General features: G+C 42.5%; 1 protein-coding gene across 3 annotated transcripts in view; it reads left to right on the forward strand.

The window, feature by feature from the left end:
* Window positions 1–19,404, forward strand: part of kirrel3b (kirre like nephrin family adhesion molecule 3b) — a gene marked incomplete at its 3' end in the record, with an annotated part of 145,534 nt that overhangs the window by 82,205 nt on the left and 43,925 nt on the right. For all 3 annotated transcript variants that reach the window (XM_080053634.1, XM_080053635.1, XM_080053633.1), the window contains exons 2-3: window positions 10,978–11,127; window positions 16,290–16,439. In XM_080053634.1, the coding sequence (XP_079909760.1) occupies window positions 10,978–11,127; window positions 16,290–16,439 (300 nt within the window). The remainder of the gene's footprint in view (window positions 1–10,977; window positions 11,128–16,289; window positions 16,440–19,404) is intronic.

The raw sequence follows: 19,404 nt of genomic DNA on the forward strand, positions 1-19,404 counted from the left end.
GGCAGCCCATGTGAGCCAAATCCACGTGAGCCTTGAGCTAAACGAGGGTCCGTATATGTGGTAGTAGGACTAAGACTTAACACCACCTGGGCAATGGTGTCAAGCCATCTTCTTCCACTGCCTGCAGATAAAGACATAGCCTACATCCTTGAAGTTCCACATAAACCCATTGTTTTAATGCCACGTTTACAATGATAACGGGTATAATTCACACTGGCATGGTCATCTTAAAGCTCATATAGGAATATGCAATTATAATACATGGGATTCTCATTGCAGTTCACTAGTCAAACAAGAAGGCAGGGTTTTATTATTGCAACCTCTATGCACATTAAAGGGGCTGACGCTGTCTGCACGTTGCCCGTGATGAACCCAGGGCTCGAGCGCCTGATGTTGTGATTTAACCTGGCACTTTGGCGCTGGTGAGCCGCTCCTCCAAATCAAGGCTAAGTGGCGGATTCATCAGTACTCTGTCGAGATAAAACACTTGGGCCAGCGGTGACACAGAAATGGGGCCCTGATTGGGACAAATACGTCTCCCTCCGCTCCGGTGTCAGCTCTCATTCACCGGTCTGAGCGCGCGCAGGCTGAGAGAAAGACAAATGTTTTGATTAGGGGTCTCTTTCAATGTCACAGCAGCCGGGGCTGAAGAAGAATGAGACGGCGAGGCTGTCTCCGAGGGGAAGCAAATAGTTGAAGACGATGAGAGGAGAATGGATGTCTGCGCTGTCTGGAGGGTGTCGAATGAGGATTTTATGAGTCAGAGGAAAGAAGCTCAGCGAAGAGCAGCGCTTTTAATGAGGCCGCATTCCTCTCTCAGGAAGACCATTTTCAATGTTCTTGCTCGGTGATTGTTAGAAACCCTGGATACAATAAATAAAAAACCTTTCATAAAAGCAACAGCGGCATCAATTATGTGAGTTATTTGTGAAGAGGCGGGGAGTTGTGGCTCTGTCTACATAGTGGTTAGTGTTTCCAGGGACAAGAACAATGCCAGCTGCCAGTGACCCCTGTTACCTGCTATCATTACCACATTGCTTGTCCTCTGGTCCGAATAGTGTTTTTCTAATCACGGAATTTGATTGTGAGCCAGGTCAAACAAGTCTATGTTGATGTATTTTGCATCCTAGGTAATTATAAAGACCATCAATCATTGGAAGTGGATGAATATATTTACCAATTGAAGACAAGTGAGAATTCACTGCTTTGTCCCGGGAGAATGGGTAGTAGGAAGAGGGCTCTTATCATCTTTATTTTTCATTCAAACCATTATTTCTACACTAATCCATTGAAGTCAACAGGACATGGGTTGAATTAGGCCAACTTTGCGTTCTTGAAAAAGGAAAGTAACTTGACAATGTCTTACAATATTTAACTACCTGGCCTTTTGCATTTAAACCATGTGAATTACTAAGAGCAAACTCACCGAGCCTATTTTTTCTTCCGACGTCTCACACGCTATACCTTTGTTTATCCTGCCAAAGACGTCGCGGATTTAACAGGCTGCCTTACGTAGCCGAGTATTCCTTGCAAACAAAGAAACAAAATGTCGATGTCTGTGTTCCACAGCTTGCGGTGAATAGAGAGAAATGAACACAACACAGCTTTGCCAGAGAAACCTTGACAGATACGACATGCTTTTTCAGTGGGGGGTGCTGAGAACAGTAAACAACTCAAAAGTGCCATCACTGTTGTACTGTGAGAACCTCTTCTTGGACAAAGTATATCTGAGAGTGCGGTTTATTTCTGGAGCCTCATCTATGTGGGTTGTCTACTGTAAGCATGTACATAGACGATGTCTTAACACGGCCTGGATATGGTCATCACGATGTTCAAATGTATGTTCATCTCAAATAAATGTGTGGAAATACAAACAAAAAGGAAACGGTTTCACTCAACAATAAATGATTGAGAAATGGTATTATTCAAATACGTGAAATATCCTGATATCTCACTTGTAAGCACATTCTTTGACTTATTGAAATATTTTATTTATCTTTCCTAAACCTTCTTGACAAACAGACACATCCCATTTGACTTGATTTTCCAAGGACTTTGATCTGTCTGTGATTTAATCTGACCCCAACAAAAGATCCAAGTCTTGAAAGTCATGGTGCACTTTTATCTTGTCAGGCCTACAAAACATGAGTTATGGTTGGACAGAAGGCAGCTTAATGTGGCTTTCTGTGCCTGTGACATATCATGTAATAGAAAAATGGGACTCTCCCTCAAAATATATGATATGCCCTATAGTGGACTAAGGCCCCCTCTCCAACACCACATCCATCAAATCAGCCACCTGAGTCTGTTTCAAATGCTCATCATCCCTTAATGAACATGATCAATCCCAATGCAGGCTCACTCTGAGCTCCCTTCAAGGTCCATCCCCTGCACAAACATATTCCCCTTTGCAAATCATCAAGTGGCTTGACATTCATACACTCGGTTAACACTCAAGTGCTAATGTGTCAGTGTAGAGAAAAATATCAGGGCTGGCCACGAGCTTTGAAAACAAACATAAAAAAAAAGACTCCGCGGACTTGAGAGCGCCGAGGAGGCTCGGGCGATGAAGTGGCGAAAGTTGACAAAGGAAGGACATAATGGCGTGGTGGAGAAACAGAAGGGACCCTTCCTCTTCAATCAGGCCCCATCTGAAATCCCAAACTACTTCTCTTCTCCATCTCCCTCGCTCATTTGCATCTCTTTTATGTCCCCAGCTTTCCATTATGCAAAAGTGTACGCTAAAAAAAAAAAGTAGTCCAGTTTGCAAAGCGAGTCCCTCCATCTCCCTGCACTTTTTTAATCAATACCAGCCAGTGGAGGGGAGGGTTAGGTGGTGTTCAGCCGCATTTATGCTAACTAGAATATTTGAACCGTTCTCTTTGAACTGTAGTTACCTTGGAAACCAACCCACATGAGTTGCTGCTTCATAACAGTAATTACAGTCCATGGTCAGACCAGGTCTCCAGAACAAAGATCATATACTGTACATGCATACATATTGTACAGTAAGTAGAGTTCAGTGTGTGTACTGTTTGATTTCACAATACTTGGAAAGCTTACAGGCCTGTCGGCCGTGATGACCTTTACGCTTCATTAGTGCACTCTCTATATCTAGTTTTCCATCAGGTGAAATGTTAAAGTTAATTTGTTGGTTTACCACTGCGGATTATGGCAGACGCTAGGAATTCCTTTCCAGTGCACACATTGCTTTGCTGACCTTTGGACACGACAGTATGCGAACAGCCAGAGAAGATGCAACCTAGAAAGATTAAATATGCCGTTTGTGGCCGATATACGTCCGTGGAATCTCACTTTCCTATGGCCGAGTAGGGCTGGTGATACAGCGAGTGCCTGCGAGGCCTTCCCGCTGTTGCTATTTGTAATTTTTTAGAAGTCATAACGGGAGGTGATCCGTCTTGATTATGCCTTGGCAACTGTCATGCTCCACTAATGCACAGTGTGAGAGAGGGCATAAATACAATGTCTTTCAGCAGCCCTGATGTTTATCTTCTCTGCTTCATGAATTTGCATTCCACACACTGACAAATTCTACTCATAATAGCAGCCATCACGGCGCAGATAGGCCTGGTGTATTATCAGTCTGCGTACAGTGTTTGTTTTACGGGAAAAAGGATTTGAACATTGTGATGAGAAAAAGCTGGGAGACAGATCATTAGTAATACATAGCTCCTCTGATGGGCTTGATAGGGAACTTGTGTGAAATATTCACTATTGGTAAGTACTGTTGTGACATTGCGAAGCTACATCTGAAGGACTACATTTTGATATTAATGAAGTATAACGACAATGCAACAAAAGCCTAGCTGCTCTGACAGGTCACCAGTACGTTTATAAACCAAGTTTTCAATTTTCACAGTGAATACCATGTACAATCCAAAGCAGAAGTACAACAAATACTATGGCAAACAGTTTGTGAGGCCTTGTCATTCCTGCAGTTCTTTCTCTCTCTGAAGGGAGACGTTTGAGGTCAGATGTAATTTCCACTTTTGAGAACACATTGAGGGTCATTCTTGTCAAAATGATGTGAGTTTATACAAAATGTGTCATACTGTACTTTACAATCCTTTTCTGTGCATTGCCTGTATATATAGACATCCTTTCTTTGGAACTTAATGCTGTACCCTTCATGAGTTAGAAAGATGTATTTCGTAAATGTGAGGTAAGCTATTCATTTTCAGCCACTTTCATCTGCAGAGTTAATGCCTGCATGCCCTCAGACTTAATGTTGAGATTAGCGTGCTGTGACATGGTCTGTCTAGTTAAATGTGTGTGTGTGTGTGTGTGTGTGTGTGTGTGTGTGTGTGTGTGTGTGTGTGTGTGTGTGTGTGTGTGTGTGTGTGTGTGGCGCTTTAGCTCTATGTGGCATGCATCTCTTTCCATTGTGCACTTGACACACATTATTACAAATATACCAGGTTCTGCTCTTAATAAGTTCAAAGTGTCGAATATCAAGAAAGTAACGCGGGAAATCAATCACAGCCGATCAGAAGTACGTGGTGACAAATTGCTTCTAAATTTTATATAGTGAATACATTTGAGTATAAATCATAGTTGATCGAAGCCGGGCTTGCAGTGGCTACGCCTGGTAATGAGTTGGCCGTTTTTTGCAGCCAACTTTCTGTCACACATTTGCAGTAATGTTGCATTAACACCTCTCAAATTGGGCTTGCTTACTTTTGGACCAATTCCTTCAAAATGCTTCTTCAGAAATGTTACAGAACACATCCATCACCAACACATAACCCCCTGGACAAGATAGAAGTCTTTCTTTTGGGTTTTTCTATAATCTCTAAATGGATTGATGAATCTCATGCCTCGACGACATCGTCAAATAAATGATTATTCTGCAGATGATTTGCACAAATCCTGGCCAGTGGACTTAGGGTGAGAATGAGAGGATGCATGCTTGTTGGCTTGTGACTGATCAATGTCTGATGATGAAGGACACAAATGTGCATGGCTGCCTCAGAGGAGCAGGAGGTTTGGTGAGGAGATGGGGAGGGTGGTGGTGTGCACTGGATTAAGCTACTTTCAGTTGGAAGGGATGGGGATTAACATCCATCTTGTAGGAGATTTGTGTTTTTTTATTGAACTGCAGGGCAGAATTAAAGACACCACTGGAGTCATGTTACAGGTGTTAACAAACAATTTACAGAGCTTCGGAAAGGCTGGAAATAAAGTCTGGTCCATGATGTAAAAAATGTACTTTTCTGCTTCCTTTGGGTGGCATCTCCTCCTCTGTAGTTTAAGCAAATGGAACTGTTGGGGGCCCTTGCAGGGAGAACAGATGATATTTTTCATTTGACATGGTTCCTGGCGGTCACTGCAGTAGAATCTCCAGCATAAGAACAACTGGCCTTAGTCTCTAAATACTGCCCTTTATCAAAAAGGCACAGTACCTGTCACCTATGGCAACAGGACCATGTGGATAAGAAGATAAAAATAAACCTCTCCCCCCTCACCTCCCCACTTCTCTCTCTCCAGTACTTTCCTGTTTTATACCCCCGAAAAACTACCAGAGGTGATGTCATAAAAAAATGGAAACCGTGGTCATTGGCTTACCCCAAACCATGGTACATGGTAAATGGTAAATGGACTTGACTTATATAGCGCCTTCTAGCCGATTTTCTCAGCCCCAAAGCGCTTTACATATCTTACCACATTCACCCATTCATACCCACACTCATACACTGATGGCAGTAGCTGCCATGCAAGGCGCTCTCTGAACCATAGGGAGCAATTTGGGGTTCAGCGTCTTGCTCAGGGACACTACGACATGTGGCGGGGAGACGGGGGATCGAACCTCCGACCATGACACATATAACTAAGAAACCCACTACTACATATTCTGAAACCCTCATGTGATTCTAAATTGCTGTTATAAAATGCCCAGGCCAGAGGGGTAATAGTTTTTGATAATGATCCTGGGCTAAGCTCCGGTGCTGTGTGGCCACATGCCGCCGCACAGACAGCATGCTGATTATTCCTCTGAAGTGGGCTGGATGTGTGTCTGTAATGGTAATTATGGACACACACACATGAAATTTGGGGCAGTTAGCATTGAGGGGAAAATAGCGCTGAAGTGTGTGGAAATGCGGCAGCCGTCCAGTGGTAAACACATTATCTGAAGTGAAACGACAACATTAGGCGAAGCAAAGTGCCGGTCCACATTATGAATACGGCTCTGTATACAGTCTTTAACTACCTGCTTCTCTCACCACCGTTTGAAACAACTGGCCAGTCCTTTATGAAAGATGTCTGGCCTCCCCATTCTAAATGCAGTGCATTCAATCAAACCCAGCATGGAACAAGGTCTCTAATTTGATGCATAAACATTCCAGTAAGGGCTAATGCATAGACTAGATGGATATTTACCAATGCCATTTACTGACAGCTTTCGGCAGATGCGTTCTTTTCTCTGTCATGACGTGAGCTTTATTGACATATTTCATTTTGGGTGATTGCCATGTAAATTCTGCACAGCTAGAAGAGTCTGTTAAGGGTATATGCACGTTAACCCAATGCTGGCTAATCTAGTCATTGTGATGTGCTGTATGGAGATTCCTTCTAATCCTCAGTGATGTACCCTGCATTTGCACTATAGCCATTGTCGAAAATGCCGTTGTGCTCCAAATTCAATTGGACAAATGTTATGTTCGTTAGAAAAATAAGTATTTTTCAATCCATCTAGTCGACCTTCACGCTAAAGTAAGTGATTGTCAAACTGTGCGGTGTGCCTTTAAGGAAAGGTGGCTGTTAATGTGTTGATAAGCTCTTATGAAAGAAGTACTATTCGCAATTTAGCAAATCCAAAGTGCTGAAGTAAAACCATTTTTCTGCCACTGTCACTTTCTTGGCAATGTATGAAAACAATAAATATAGTGCCCAATGTTTTCTATTCATGGTTGTTGTTGAGTGAGAAAAACCTCTGTTGTCTCTAGCAACAGACATAAGTTGTCCGTTCCTGCTCCGGGAGCCCACTCATTTAACCCATGTAGTCAAGGCCCATTTGTCTTACAGCAAATTGGCATGTCCAGACTGTATTTCATGTTTTTATTTATGCTTTTTTTTTTCTCTCTACCTAATGCTCTAGTTAACCCCAATAGGATGCTTAACAAGGCTTTATTAACGTGGATCTCCAGCTCTGTGCGGGCAATCATCCTCCTCCTCCCCTCATATTACTGCCATAAAGTCTAAAGTGAGGTGCTTAATGCTTAATTGGGCATTTTAAGTTGTGAAAATATTTGTCACAATAAGTGGAGGGGACAGGGGTTACATTTGCCCGGTTGCGAAGAGTTACAGTAGATTGGGGAGGGGTGCGTTTTTTCCTTTTTTTTCTTTGCCAACGCTGTGAAGTGCCCAGTGAAGGATACATCTGGCAGACGTGACAGGGATTTATTCGGTGCATAGGGGGATGGATGAGTCAACGTAGCCACCTTGATGTAAGCCCCAGCCTTCTCGAGCACATCACCACACCATCCTTTGCCACTGTGTTTGTGCGTGTGTGTGTGTGTGTGCCCATAAAGACACATTTTTGCTGCGAGACTCAGCCAGGCTTTAAATTGAACGAAGGAGGTCACTTTTAACCGCTCAGGTGGCAGGTACAAGCTGAAGTCAGTTAAGTCTTCTTTCTGTCACCGCTGTATTTTTTAATAGCCCTGCCAGGACATCAGTCCCGAAAGGCCAACAGAGTAAAAAGTTTTAGGAAGATGTTTGAAATAATACAGAGGTATAAGAGCAAGTTTGTAATGTCTAAATTCAAGATGAGAATTATCTGAAAGTAACATTCAAGGTCCTAAAACTTTGGGTTTTCGACTGTCTGGTTTTCAGTTGAATACTTGCCATGCTTTATTGTGTCAGGCGTTGTCTGATGTTTCTTGCGATAGAGTGATGCAACCTTGCTACAAAAAGCAGCCTGCTTTGGTCTGTGAATGTATTTTTTAAAGTGTTATTCAAGCTGTTTCATATTACATTTCCATAAAAGAAAATAGCTACCTTTTAGTTTAGTTTAGTTTTATTTGATTAGGACAGTGCATATTAATCAACATGTCAGCAGAGTATCAATGTAAATATGCCGGAGTTAGCATAAATGCTAATTTGCATCCGTAGTCCGGCAAGTCATAATACAATACATCAATATGCAGCTACATAAAACAATTTTACACAATTAATTCACAACTAGCTAAAATACAGTTTTGCACTGACACCCAATCAGTATAGGCGGTTAGAAAAGACAAAAGAAACAAAACAACATCAGGAAGAAAAGAAGAGAAAGTTATGCATGAGAACAGGTCTGGCTTGCTACTAACCACTCTTTGAGACCGCAGTAGCCTATGGGTCAAGATCCAAAAAGAAACACTTGATTTTGTATTTCCCATAACCCAAATGAATGATCTCCTGTGTGAGACCTTCCTTGCAGAGTAAACACGTATGTCTTTTAAACTCCATACCCTCAATTTTAAACACACAACGCCGGTCTCATTTCCTGCAGCACATTCAGAGCTGATTGCTCTTCACTTCAGCTAGACACCCCAATATCAGTACAATGAAATGTAAAGGGAAAACCAGAACAAATGTGTCTTCATTCTTCTCTTTTTCCTCTCTTCCACATCCCATTTTAAATAACACAAAAATAAACACACTTTTAATAAAGAATGATCTTCTGTTTTTTTTTGTTTTTTTCAATCTATCGAACGATCCCTCCAGAGCCACAGAATAAATGATGCACTTCACATGTTGAGTTATGCTTCTCTGGAGGAGTAACACAATGTTGGTGTGAAAAAAAGAGAGCGCCCTTTAAGTCGTGCAGCTCCAGGTCAAGCTCCCCACACATGTGTGTTTAGTCATGCGTGTGAGATACATGATGCTGCTGATGATTCAACTGAGTACGCTTGATTAATATTCTTGAGTGGGCTGTTTGAGAATTCAAAAATGTGTTTAGAACAGTTTCTTTCAGGGCAAGGTGTGACACAGAATTAGCATGAACTCCTACAGCAAATTGTGTGCTAAAAGAAAATCTGTCAGTGGGCAGACAATACAAAACAGCCAATGAAACAGCTAAGAACGTGTTTCACCTAATTAAATCAGCTCTGCACTGGTTTTCAGCATGGCAGGTATTGCCATATCTCTGAACAAAATGATCCCCATTCCCCCCCATCCCACCTCTTGTTAACACATGAAGCATGAGGGCTCAAGAAAAGAAGGACAAGAGTGAGGACATATACAGTAGGCGGGTTTTAGGAAGTATGCAGGGTCTAGTGTGCTGCCAACAGAGACAAGCCCTCCAATGTTTAATCAATTACAGCACAGACTGAACTGTTTGATAATATCGGCCATGACACATACAAGATTCCCTGGCGTTAGCACTGTTTTTCCGGAACATGCCAAGAGATCTGCTGAGGAGCTGTCTAAATGTTAGCGGTGCTGCCTTCTGCCTAGCAGCAGAGTGCAAGCCGAGATAAGCGCCTCACGTGGGAACATACAGTCAGGGCTTGAACAAAGCTGTGTAGGTTTTTGAAGGGCAACACATATGGCGTGATTAAGTCTCAACTTGCCAGCATCCCCCTGCAATATACAGGTGCATTTATGAAATGTGTCAGGTAAGCCGGGGAGAAGCGGCTGTGAGTCTGAAGTTGATGAAAAGGCCCATTGTATACTGTCGGGCACATAATAATTGTCCTGGTGTTGGTTTAGATGAATGTATATTGAAATGAGGCGGTGTACCTGATTGTGTATTTATTTATTTGTGTGTGTGTAGTGCGTAGACGTGTGGAAGAGAGTGCATGAATCAATGAGAAAAACTTCTGCTTACATCTTTAACAAGCTATCCATCACGTGGAATTCAGCTCAAGGCCGAGGGGGAAAAAATATGACGTGTGGGGATTCTAATGGCATTTTTTCCAACTAAATTAAAATCACGTTTTCAGTGTGACAACAATCTTTTCTCTGATGTTGTTTGAAATTGTACAACAGAGCTAATTAATTTTCTTGTCTGCAAAAGGATAGAAATGATCTTGGAATAATAAAAGCGAGCATACAAAGAAGACGGTCATACGGAGAGATGCAAATACAAAGATGGTGTAAAGATGAAAACACGCTGTCACATTCATTGCTGTCTTTGCGATGCGTATTATTGAAATCCACCACGTTTGATTTCTTCTATCAGGTTTTTATTTACATATAAGTACATCAAACAGGACTGTGTGTTGTGACCATTTCAGCATAATAGTTTTTTTGCCTGTGGTTGTGCTTCTGCACATATCCAAGATAAAGAAAGATACTGAGTCTGTGTACCTTCCACTCTGATCCACGACACCTCCCCCCCTCTCTCTGGTGCCACCGTACCCCTCCCCATTTACGCACACACTTTTGCCTCTAATGGACTTCACTTGCACAACACTTTTCACATTGGAAGGAGTGCAGCTAATAGCAGTAGCAGCGTCAGAATACATGGGTGTGAGCCTCAGTTAATGTATGCCACTAGAGCGAGTGTTGGCAGACAAGCTGGTGTTATCTGCTGGTGGTGGTGTGTACGAGCCCAGCTCCATCTGTATGGTGTCATCCTTCATAAATGATCCAAGCTGAGCTGTGACGGCTGTCTCTTACCCTGTGCTTCGGTCCTGGCAGCCCTGCACTGACACCTCGGAATGCGTGTACATTATCCGGCCTCGGCCTCATGAATAGTAAAAGAATGTGCACGCATTTGTATATCACCCCTTAACGTTTCTTTCAACAAGAGTCTGACAAGGGGTTGAGTGAAATTGGTGAAAATGGGCATACGGTGTGTGGTGTGCACTTTCCTTCATTACACTGCCATTCAGTAGTTGAAACACATTGAAAGCACCACCGTCTTTGATCTTTATGCCCTCCTCTGCTGATTCTATTAAGAATAGCGTGATGGTTTTAAATTGGTCAGCCCCTATAATCTTTGTGTTCTCCTTTTGTTTCTTAAAGGCGCGGAGGCCGTGTTTTCCCAGCAGCCCCAGGACCTGGTTGTGGTGGCGGGCCAGCCTGTGACGTTACCATGCTCCATCCCCGGTTACCACGGTGTGGTTCTGTGGATCAAAGATGGCCTGGCTCTCGGTGTTGGCAGAGATCTAGCCGGTAAGGAAACAAGCATTTTTTTCCATTGAGTTTCCGTATCGCCGTGCGTTCCTCTATCACCCTCAGTTTCCCCTTTTAATTACACTATCTAATATAACTGTCATAATCAAATGGCGGCTTCTTGTCATCCCAAACCCCGGCATGTCAACATTCTACCCTTCCGCTAAAATATATCATCACTCCACATGAGGATAAAAAGGGCTCTCATAATAATTTGTCACAAAGGAGATATCACATTACAAGTGTTCAGGTGAAACATCAATTTATAATATCACCCCTACATGACTACAATTAAAATATTATTTTCGGTCTCTGTGTTAGATGCAGAACTAAATCTCTTGCGCTTTGTGTTTGACAGTGAAGTACAAAAAATCTGAAAATGAAATGTGAAATCAATAGTTGCACTGGTCTTTCTCTGCATGGTGCGTGCGTGCTGCTAAGTGGCTTTTGTGAGGAGTAGCTTGGCGTCCTCTAATTACTCTGTACCTCATGTATAATTACCTTAATTGTTTAATTCAGAGTAAAAGTGACTACCGCACTCTGTCATTTGGTGGCCTGTTGTTCCACCAATCGAGGCTTGATGTTTATTCATGACCTTGATGAATTTCAAGGAAACATATCACTCCTCCAAATAAACATTTACAACCTTTTGAAGCCCTGGGCTTTTGAATGAGAAAATCCATGAAAGCATAGTGCGCCTGCATCATTTACTGAAATTATCATTAAATCCGTCAATAAGTCACATACACATTTGAATCAGTACAGCACTCAGTAGGCAGTGGGTTGCATTACTCTATAAGGGCAGAGTATTTATGTTAGCCCTTTCTAACTATCCTCACACACCACATTACCCCGGTGTGACCGCAAAGAAAGCAAAATAATTGCAATTCAAAGCACAGTGATGCAATATTTGCCTGCAGCCTTTTTTTAAAACACAAAAACTCTGTAGAACAGGTACACTTAAATATGTAGTTCACTTGAGATTGTGGGTCTACATCCACTCCCTGAGCTTTAGAAAACGCTCTTTGGCCTACCCCTGTCACCGTTGCGGTCTGTAATTAAACCTCAGTGGCCGACAGAGCCCCAGTAAAGCCATGCTATTCCCTCTTCAGGTTCTTATCAGGCCCAGGGGAGGGTGGAGGGGTTGCAGTAAACAATGGTCCTGCAGTCTCTGAGTCTCCTTTTAGAGGAGAAGGAGGCAGACAGGGAAGGTACTTATGATTGCCGGAGACAGACTGAGAGAGCACAATTTTATTTAGGGTCAGAGTGGAGTAGAGATGTAGAGTTTGTTTTATTCCCTTCTCTATATATTGATTTTACAAGACAACACAATCAAGGTGGAATCGCATTTCAAAAAATGGCCAAAGGAAAGAAAGAGGAAGGGATGGAGCAGCAGAGAAAGTGGAGAAAATGTCTGGGCCACAACTCTCAAGGGAGCCGCCAACGGATCCACCTTTAACTAAACATGTGCGAATGTTTCAATACGATGCACTAATCCTGACCCTCTTCCCAACACTATAGTCGGATCGATGTTTCTCTCTTGAAACCGTGTCGAGAATGCACAGAGTGTTTTGTATAAGGAGGAATAGCTGCCTGCCAGGAGAAGATGGGTAGAATTAACGGTATGATACAGACAGGGGCTGAGTGCCTCCTATTGAGAGGGGTGACACTTTTCAAAATAAAGGGCTCCACAGCTGTCCTTTTTATCGCTCCTGCCTACATAAACAGGCAATGCAAGCGGCATTAAAAGAGTGATGCTACATCCACCGCGAGATGCACACAATGAAAGGGAAGTGGCAGCTGTATACATAAAAAGTGCGACAAATCAAATGTCGCATGGAGCATTTCAATAACATAGGTCTGCTCGGCTATTCATAGAAAGGAGCCGCGTCGGCAACGTTGTGCTTCGCCTGGGACCTGTTTTCATTCAGAGGAGCGGTGATTAAACCCAGAGAACTCTTGCACCATTCAGCGCAAGAAATCACTGCACAAAAGCCAATGATTCCTATCGGTCCCTGAATTTCCTATTCAGTTCCTTTTGTGTCATGCGTCTTCCACTCTAATTAAAGGAAAGGAAAGTAGCCCCACAACCGCCAATCAGTGTCAGGAACATTGCATTACAGAGAATATATCGGCTACACACGATGATGTCGAAAACAGACAAGGCGGCTATAGATGAATCATGGTGCATACACAGTTAAAGGTGGAGTCAGCGATTCTGGAGAATACTTGTTTGTCAAAATCACTTTTGTCAAAATCCCCGCTATCTATCCGTACAGTGTCACTGTGCGCAGAAAATAAATCCAGTGTTAATACACAGCCTATAGGCTCTGTAAAAGGGCATGTTGCTAGCTATGGTGGTCCCCATTTGTTTACATACGCTTTGTGTACATGCCCGTTTACAGAGCCTACGCTGTGTATTAACACTGGATTTTGTGTACATACAGTACGGACAGGCAGCGGATCGTGAGGAGATATTCACTGATTTTGACAACAAGCATTCTCCAGAATCGCCTACTCCACCTTTAAGACAGAGCAAAAGGAGTTTGTGTACATTATGCTTTGTGTGAGATAAAGGAGAATGAACTGTTCAGAAGAGGCTTGCCTCTCATGAGGGCACACTGAACACTGGTAACTTGTTCACAACTGCAGCTAACCTGTTTATATACCCTTTTGGTTATACACTATGTGAAACATGTTGTAGGTGAATGCTATAAATCACTAGGCCACGCCTATAGAAGTGTCCATACTCTTATTTGCACACACATGCACGTACACCATTGATCCAGCCTCAAGACAAATCCATTTCCTCCTGATGGATTCATTACTCCTTAATGGGCCTATTTTACATTGTTTGCTTTAGGTAACAACATTGTGTCTTTGAAATTCGCTGAGATCTAAGATCAATGGCCCTTTATAGGTACACATCACATGTGCAGAGGTGATCAGTCTTCATGGGTTGGGCACCATTCCAATTTGACTCATAATGACAAAATGCATGATCAAGGTGATAATAGAGTAGCAAAAACACATTGCAGTATGTTACCGTTAAAATTTGTGTCAATAAATGTCCACTACAAATGCAAATCGCTTTTCCGTTCCTACAGCTGGAAGAGAGCCATATCCTCACACAGCAAAATTATTCTTAGTTTGCCAGAGGCACAGATGAGCTAATTGGCTAGATCATCTGTTTGTGTAACAGTAATGTGCATTCATACTATCATGCAATTAATACGAGCACAACAAAAGTACATTTGAAGTAAATAAATGTTTCTGAGGGTAGGTATACATGCATGGGTTGGTAGGACTGGAGTCAACCCAAGGTCACATCATTCAGGATATGCAATGATCATTACCCTTCAGATCCGCAATGGCATTATTGCTTTGAATCTCATCAATGGACATAACACTGAAACTAAATGGTTCTCCGGGTGACCTCGTGCACATGATGGCGTGGCCATTATTTTTGGCATCATTCGGAGGAAGAGAAGGAAGAAAAGTCATTTTCGGTCGATGATTATACAAGTTATTAATAGAAGCTTTTAGTTGCGATCGGGTCCCTATTAACCCTGTTACATTTGCATCCCGTTTCAGTTAAGTCCTGATATCCCTCAGCGTAGGACACGTTGTAACAAGTAGCGTAAAATTGAAATAAAGGAGACAATTTGTTATCAGTGGTACTAGCTTTTCCACAAAAGTGTCCTTTGTTGTTATGTTTTCTTAGTTAGCTTGCCACTTATTGTGCTTTCCTCTGTTTATCCTCTCTCAGCTTTAATGTTGATGTTTAGGCATTCTTTTGTTCTTCGGCTTCCCACTGTATAGCCCCTTAAGATTAAAGGCCAAAGTGTAGGAGGACGGCTTAATGGTCTGTAGCTCACCACACCAGCGTAAAATGAGGCCCTCTACATGCTCTATTAACGGCAACTGGATTCAATGAAGCAACAGTCAGTAATTGGACTTGGAGGAAGGGATTTGCAGTAGACAAATGCAAGGGCTTAAAATATGCTACAAGGCGGCCCAGTCTGTTATGTTCCCTTTTTTGGCGCTTATAGGCAGCCTGTAAAACCTTTACAGTGAAAGACTGACATGTTTGGAATCTTTTGAAGTCAACATGAGTCACTGGCTAAAGCTGTTACTGAGAAATCAATAGTTTAAGCCCCAACAATTTGTTGGCAATGGCCCAGCAGTCGGATGGGTACTGATATACTTTTTTTGGAAAGGATATGAGAAGGGGGTTGAGTTGAAGCTTTAAACGTACAAAGCAGAAAGTTTTGAGTGAGTCCTTGTTGAAAGTTTGCCCTTGTTATGATTGAACATTATCCAATACTATAGTATATAGTATTAGCCACTAGTTTCCAGCATTGATCAATTACGTAAGGACCACCGCAGGAAGAAATATAGTAATTCTTAGCTGGATATTGTTAACATTCCTCAGAGTGCCTTTCTTTATGAACATTATCATTTCATTCCACATATAGTGTATCTCCAATAATTAGAAAGATGGAGTGAGAGAGAAAACAAAAGGGATCTTCAGAGACAAGCAATTCCAAAATCGTGAGAAATAACCCCATAAAGCCAACCAGTCAAACACATTCCTCTTACTGCTTATGTGCCCCCGGTGGTGAGCTGCACTCCACAGCACACTCTCAATGCATATTTTGATAATAGTTAAGGGGATACCTTTAAAAATCTCACATGACTTGTGTAAAATGCTCAGGTCTCTTGGATATTGCTGCGCTTTCGTGCATTATTAAACCATAAATCAGTTGACAGAGCAATGCTGAAACCTCTTCAAACTCTAGCTGCCTCTTTTTTTTTTTATACTGTTGCTGTAAAACATAATTCTCGGAAATGCAGCAACCTCCAGCTCATTAACGTCGCCTACAGGAGTGCTGTAAAGACATGTATTTTACAGTTCCTGTTTGAACCTTGCAATTAAAATGCATCGCGAGTGAATTAGCTAAATGAACAATCGCAAAACTTTTGCTCACCAATATTCTATAACATTCACCTGCTGCCTGTTTGAGTATTCTGGTTATGTGGCTAAAGGCATACAGTTGAGGCGCATTGTGCCAATGTTTTACCGTTGACATAACTGTTTATGTATGCAATATTGTGATTTTGAGGGTGATTAAAATGAACACATGTGTTTTGCGCTGCAGGCTATCCTCGTTACACAGTGATTGGCGACCACGGGACCGGAGAGCATCATTTGAGAATCCAGCGTGTGGAGCTGATGGATGACTCCGTGTTTGAGTGCCAGGCTGTCCAGGCTGCCATGAGGTCCCGGCCTGCCCGTCTCACTGTGCTGGGTGAGTCCCATTTAAACACACGCACGCACGCACACACACACACACACACACACACACACACACACACACACACACACACACACACACAAACACACACACTGTCTGCAAAAAACACTGCTGCACTAGTGTCAACTGCCTCCAATTGTGGAGCTCCAAAGCAACTCTGTCTACAAAACAGAAGCTTTCTTTATTGTTTGCGTAGCTCCCTGTATGTATGTATGTATGTCTGTCTGTCTGTCTGTCTGTCTGTCTGTCTGTCTGTCTGTCTGTCTGTCTGTCTGTGTGTGTGTGTGTGTGTGTGTGTGTGTGTGTGTGTGTGTGTGTGTGTGTGTGTGTGTGTCTGTATGTACAGTATGTACAGTATGTGTGTGCTATCTGATCTTGCATTAGAACAAAATGCAGCTTAAGCATCGTGTTCCGATTCTGTTTGACACGACATCACTGAGCTCAAATCCAGGTGTTCTGAAGGAGAACAAGGCAAATTGGCGCATATGCATCATCCACACAATGTTCAACCCAATTTTGCACTCTAGAGCCTGAACAGTAGACTGGGAGGACTAGCAGAGCTCAAGGGGGCCCCTCACACAAGTGGTGCTTCACAACAATAAAAGTAAACAGCGTGTGTCCTTGTTCACTTTGCATTACACAGAAAATAGGAATACAGGTACGCACACACACACACACACACACACACACACACACACACACACACACACAGGTGTTCCAAAAGCAGTCTTACTCAAAACGAGATCAAATATAGTCTCTCAGCAAGCTACATCTTGAGATGAAGAGTGTATTTATATGAGAACCATCAGATAGGAATGAAATCACTGCTAGAGTTTCCTGTTTGGCAGAGAGTGTCAATATGACTAAACTTCTACCGACCCTTACATTTCCCACTTTCATTTCCTTCCTCTGCATGCGGCCTCGGTTTTCATTATAACTGTTAAGCTTGAGAGGTTACAGCTACGTAATTAAACATAATCGGGATATTATTCAGCATTGCCATTCCTGCCTTCATTATTATTGAGTAGCGTCAGTGCAATGGCTGCTGGCTCACGTCTTTTTTCTCCGGGCCCTCTTGCTGTCTGTCTTCCTGCTGCCTCTGACAACCTTACGTCAACGAGTAAATGACAGCGAGGAAAAAGAAGAAGAATTGCGGATGGGAGAAATGGGGGAAAAAAGAGGAGTTGAGAGAGAAAGGGGGTATCCGTGCCACGCAGTAGCCGTGCCACGAGCGACTGATCCGCCTTATTGATCCAGCCTAATGAAAAGTGAAACTAACGATTTGTAGAGGAGAAGGCAGCAGGAGGAAAAAGAGAGAGCGAGAGAGAGAGAGAGAGAGAGAGAGAGAGAGAGGGGGGAAGACAAATTGCGGCATAACGTTTTTCTGGCTGCCGAGCTGCCCTGCAAATGGATATGAGGGAATAATTATGGATACTTCTATACAGAGAACTGGAAAATGTCTGTGGCGAGTGCACTTTTCTACTCCTCATGCCGTCCTTTCTTTCTCTATACTTGTCTATCGAAGTCTTGCTCCTCTGACATGGTGCCTTTCACAGAACCTATTGCTATATGCTCACAGTGACAAAGGAGGTAAAACAATAGTCACTAGCAATTCAGGATTTTGATTCAGCCATCGAATCGCATTCAAGCAGTAAAGGTTTATAAGAAGTTTTAACTTTTTAACAATGTTCTCACTTAAATATCATAATGAATGACAATTTATTTAGCCTTTCTTGGCCTCCTCTGTAGCCATTTCATTTGAAAACGGCCCCATGTAGGGAGTGTGCAACTGCCATTCAAAGCAGGAGCAAATCATTCTGCTTCTATTTTTTTTTCTCAATCCAGTTGACAATGTGCTTTCCTGATTTGGCAAAACCCTACACAGGCTACTCAGAGTAATTAAAACAAAGAAACAAATGATTTGCAAATGCTTGACTTTGAACCAAAAAACAGTGTGCAGCAGCAGAAAGTGCAGCAGTTGGCCCTGTACTGTATTTAAATAACCAATCAGCAATGAGAAAGGGGGAAGGGGGAAGCCTTTAATACCTATTTGGCTGATTGAGGGTGAGAGTTTATCATTCCTTCCCATAAGCCCCAGAATAGGAGGTGTTTGTTTAATTCCCCTGTCGAGCTAGTATAGCTGACTGCTGAATGCACCGCCAGGGAGAACTGCAGGCTGACACACGCACAAGGCAATGGAGGAAATATATGCAAGGCCTGTGTCACTGCAAACTCCAAGCTGTCAATTGCATGCCAGTGGTGACAGAGTGTGTCTATCGGCTCGGAAGACAGGTACGCTCTCACACACCTTTGTGCACACACACAGACCCACACACACACAAATATATAGGCATTTACACAATATCCTCACACACACACACACACACACACACACACACACACACACACACACACACACACACACACACACACATGCGCGCACCTACATCCAGTGCAGCCTCCCTGTTCGGGAAGCTGACAGCATAAATAAATCTAAAAATCTCCACTCCATCTTTCATAACTCAATATCAGCCCCCCCAAACTTCTCAATGTGCCAAAATCAAAAGGAACTTCCTCCCTTCTTGAGTTTGATAGGTCCGAAAGCAGCGTTACATCAATATTTACCAACAGATAACGGTAACCTTTATAACGTTTCCTTTTTTTCTTTCTTGCTTTGCTTCCTTAATGATTTGAGTTTGTCCTTGACAACCTAAACAGTTCCACTGAGCCAAAGATGTATCAGCGCTGGTTGACCTTAAATGAGCAGTTAACCATTTACAAGAACAAACCTGGAATAACTATATAGCAAAAGCCATTATTTTACCGTTTGTTCATTTTTAGAGAATACAAAACAATACTTATACTCAACAAATCAACATTTTACAAACACTAATGAAGCTCTTTCCACTCAAACAAAAGCTCTGAGAATAAAATATGGATGGTGAACCTAACCCATCCG

The sequence above is a fragment of the Ammodytes marinus genome (genome assembly GCF_949987685.1).
Source record: "Ammodytes marinus genome assembly, chromosome: 3".
NCBI classification, from domain to species: domain Eukaryota; kingdom Metazoa; phylum Chordata; class Actinopteri; order Uranoscopiformes; family Ammodytidae; genus Ammodytes; species Ammodytes marinus.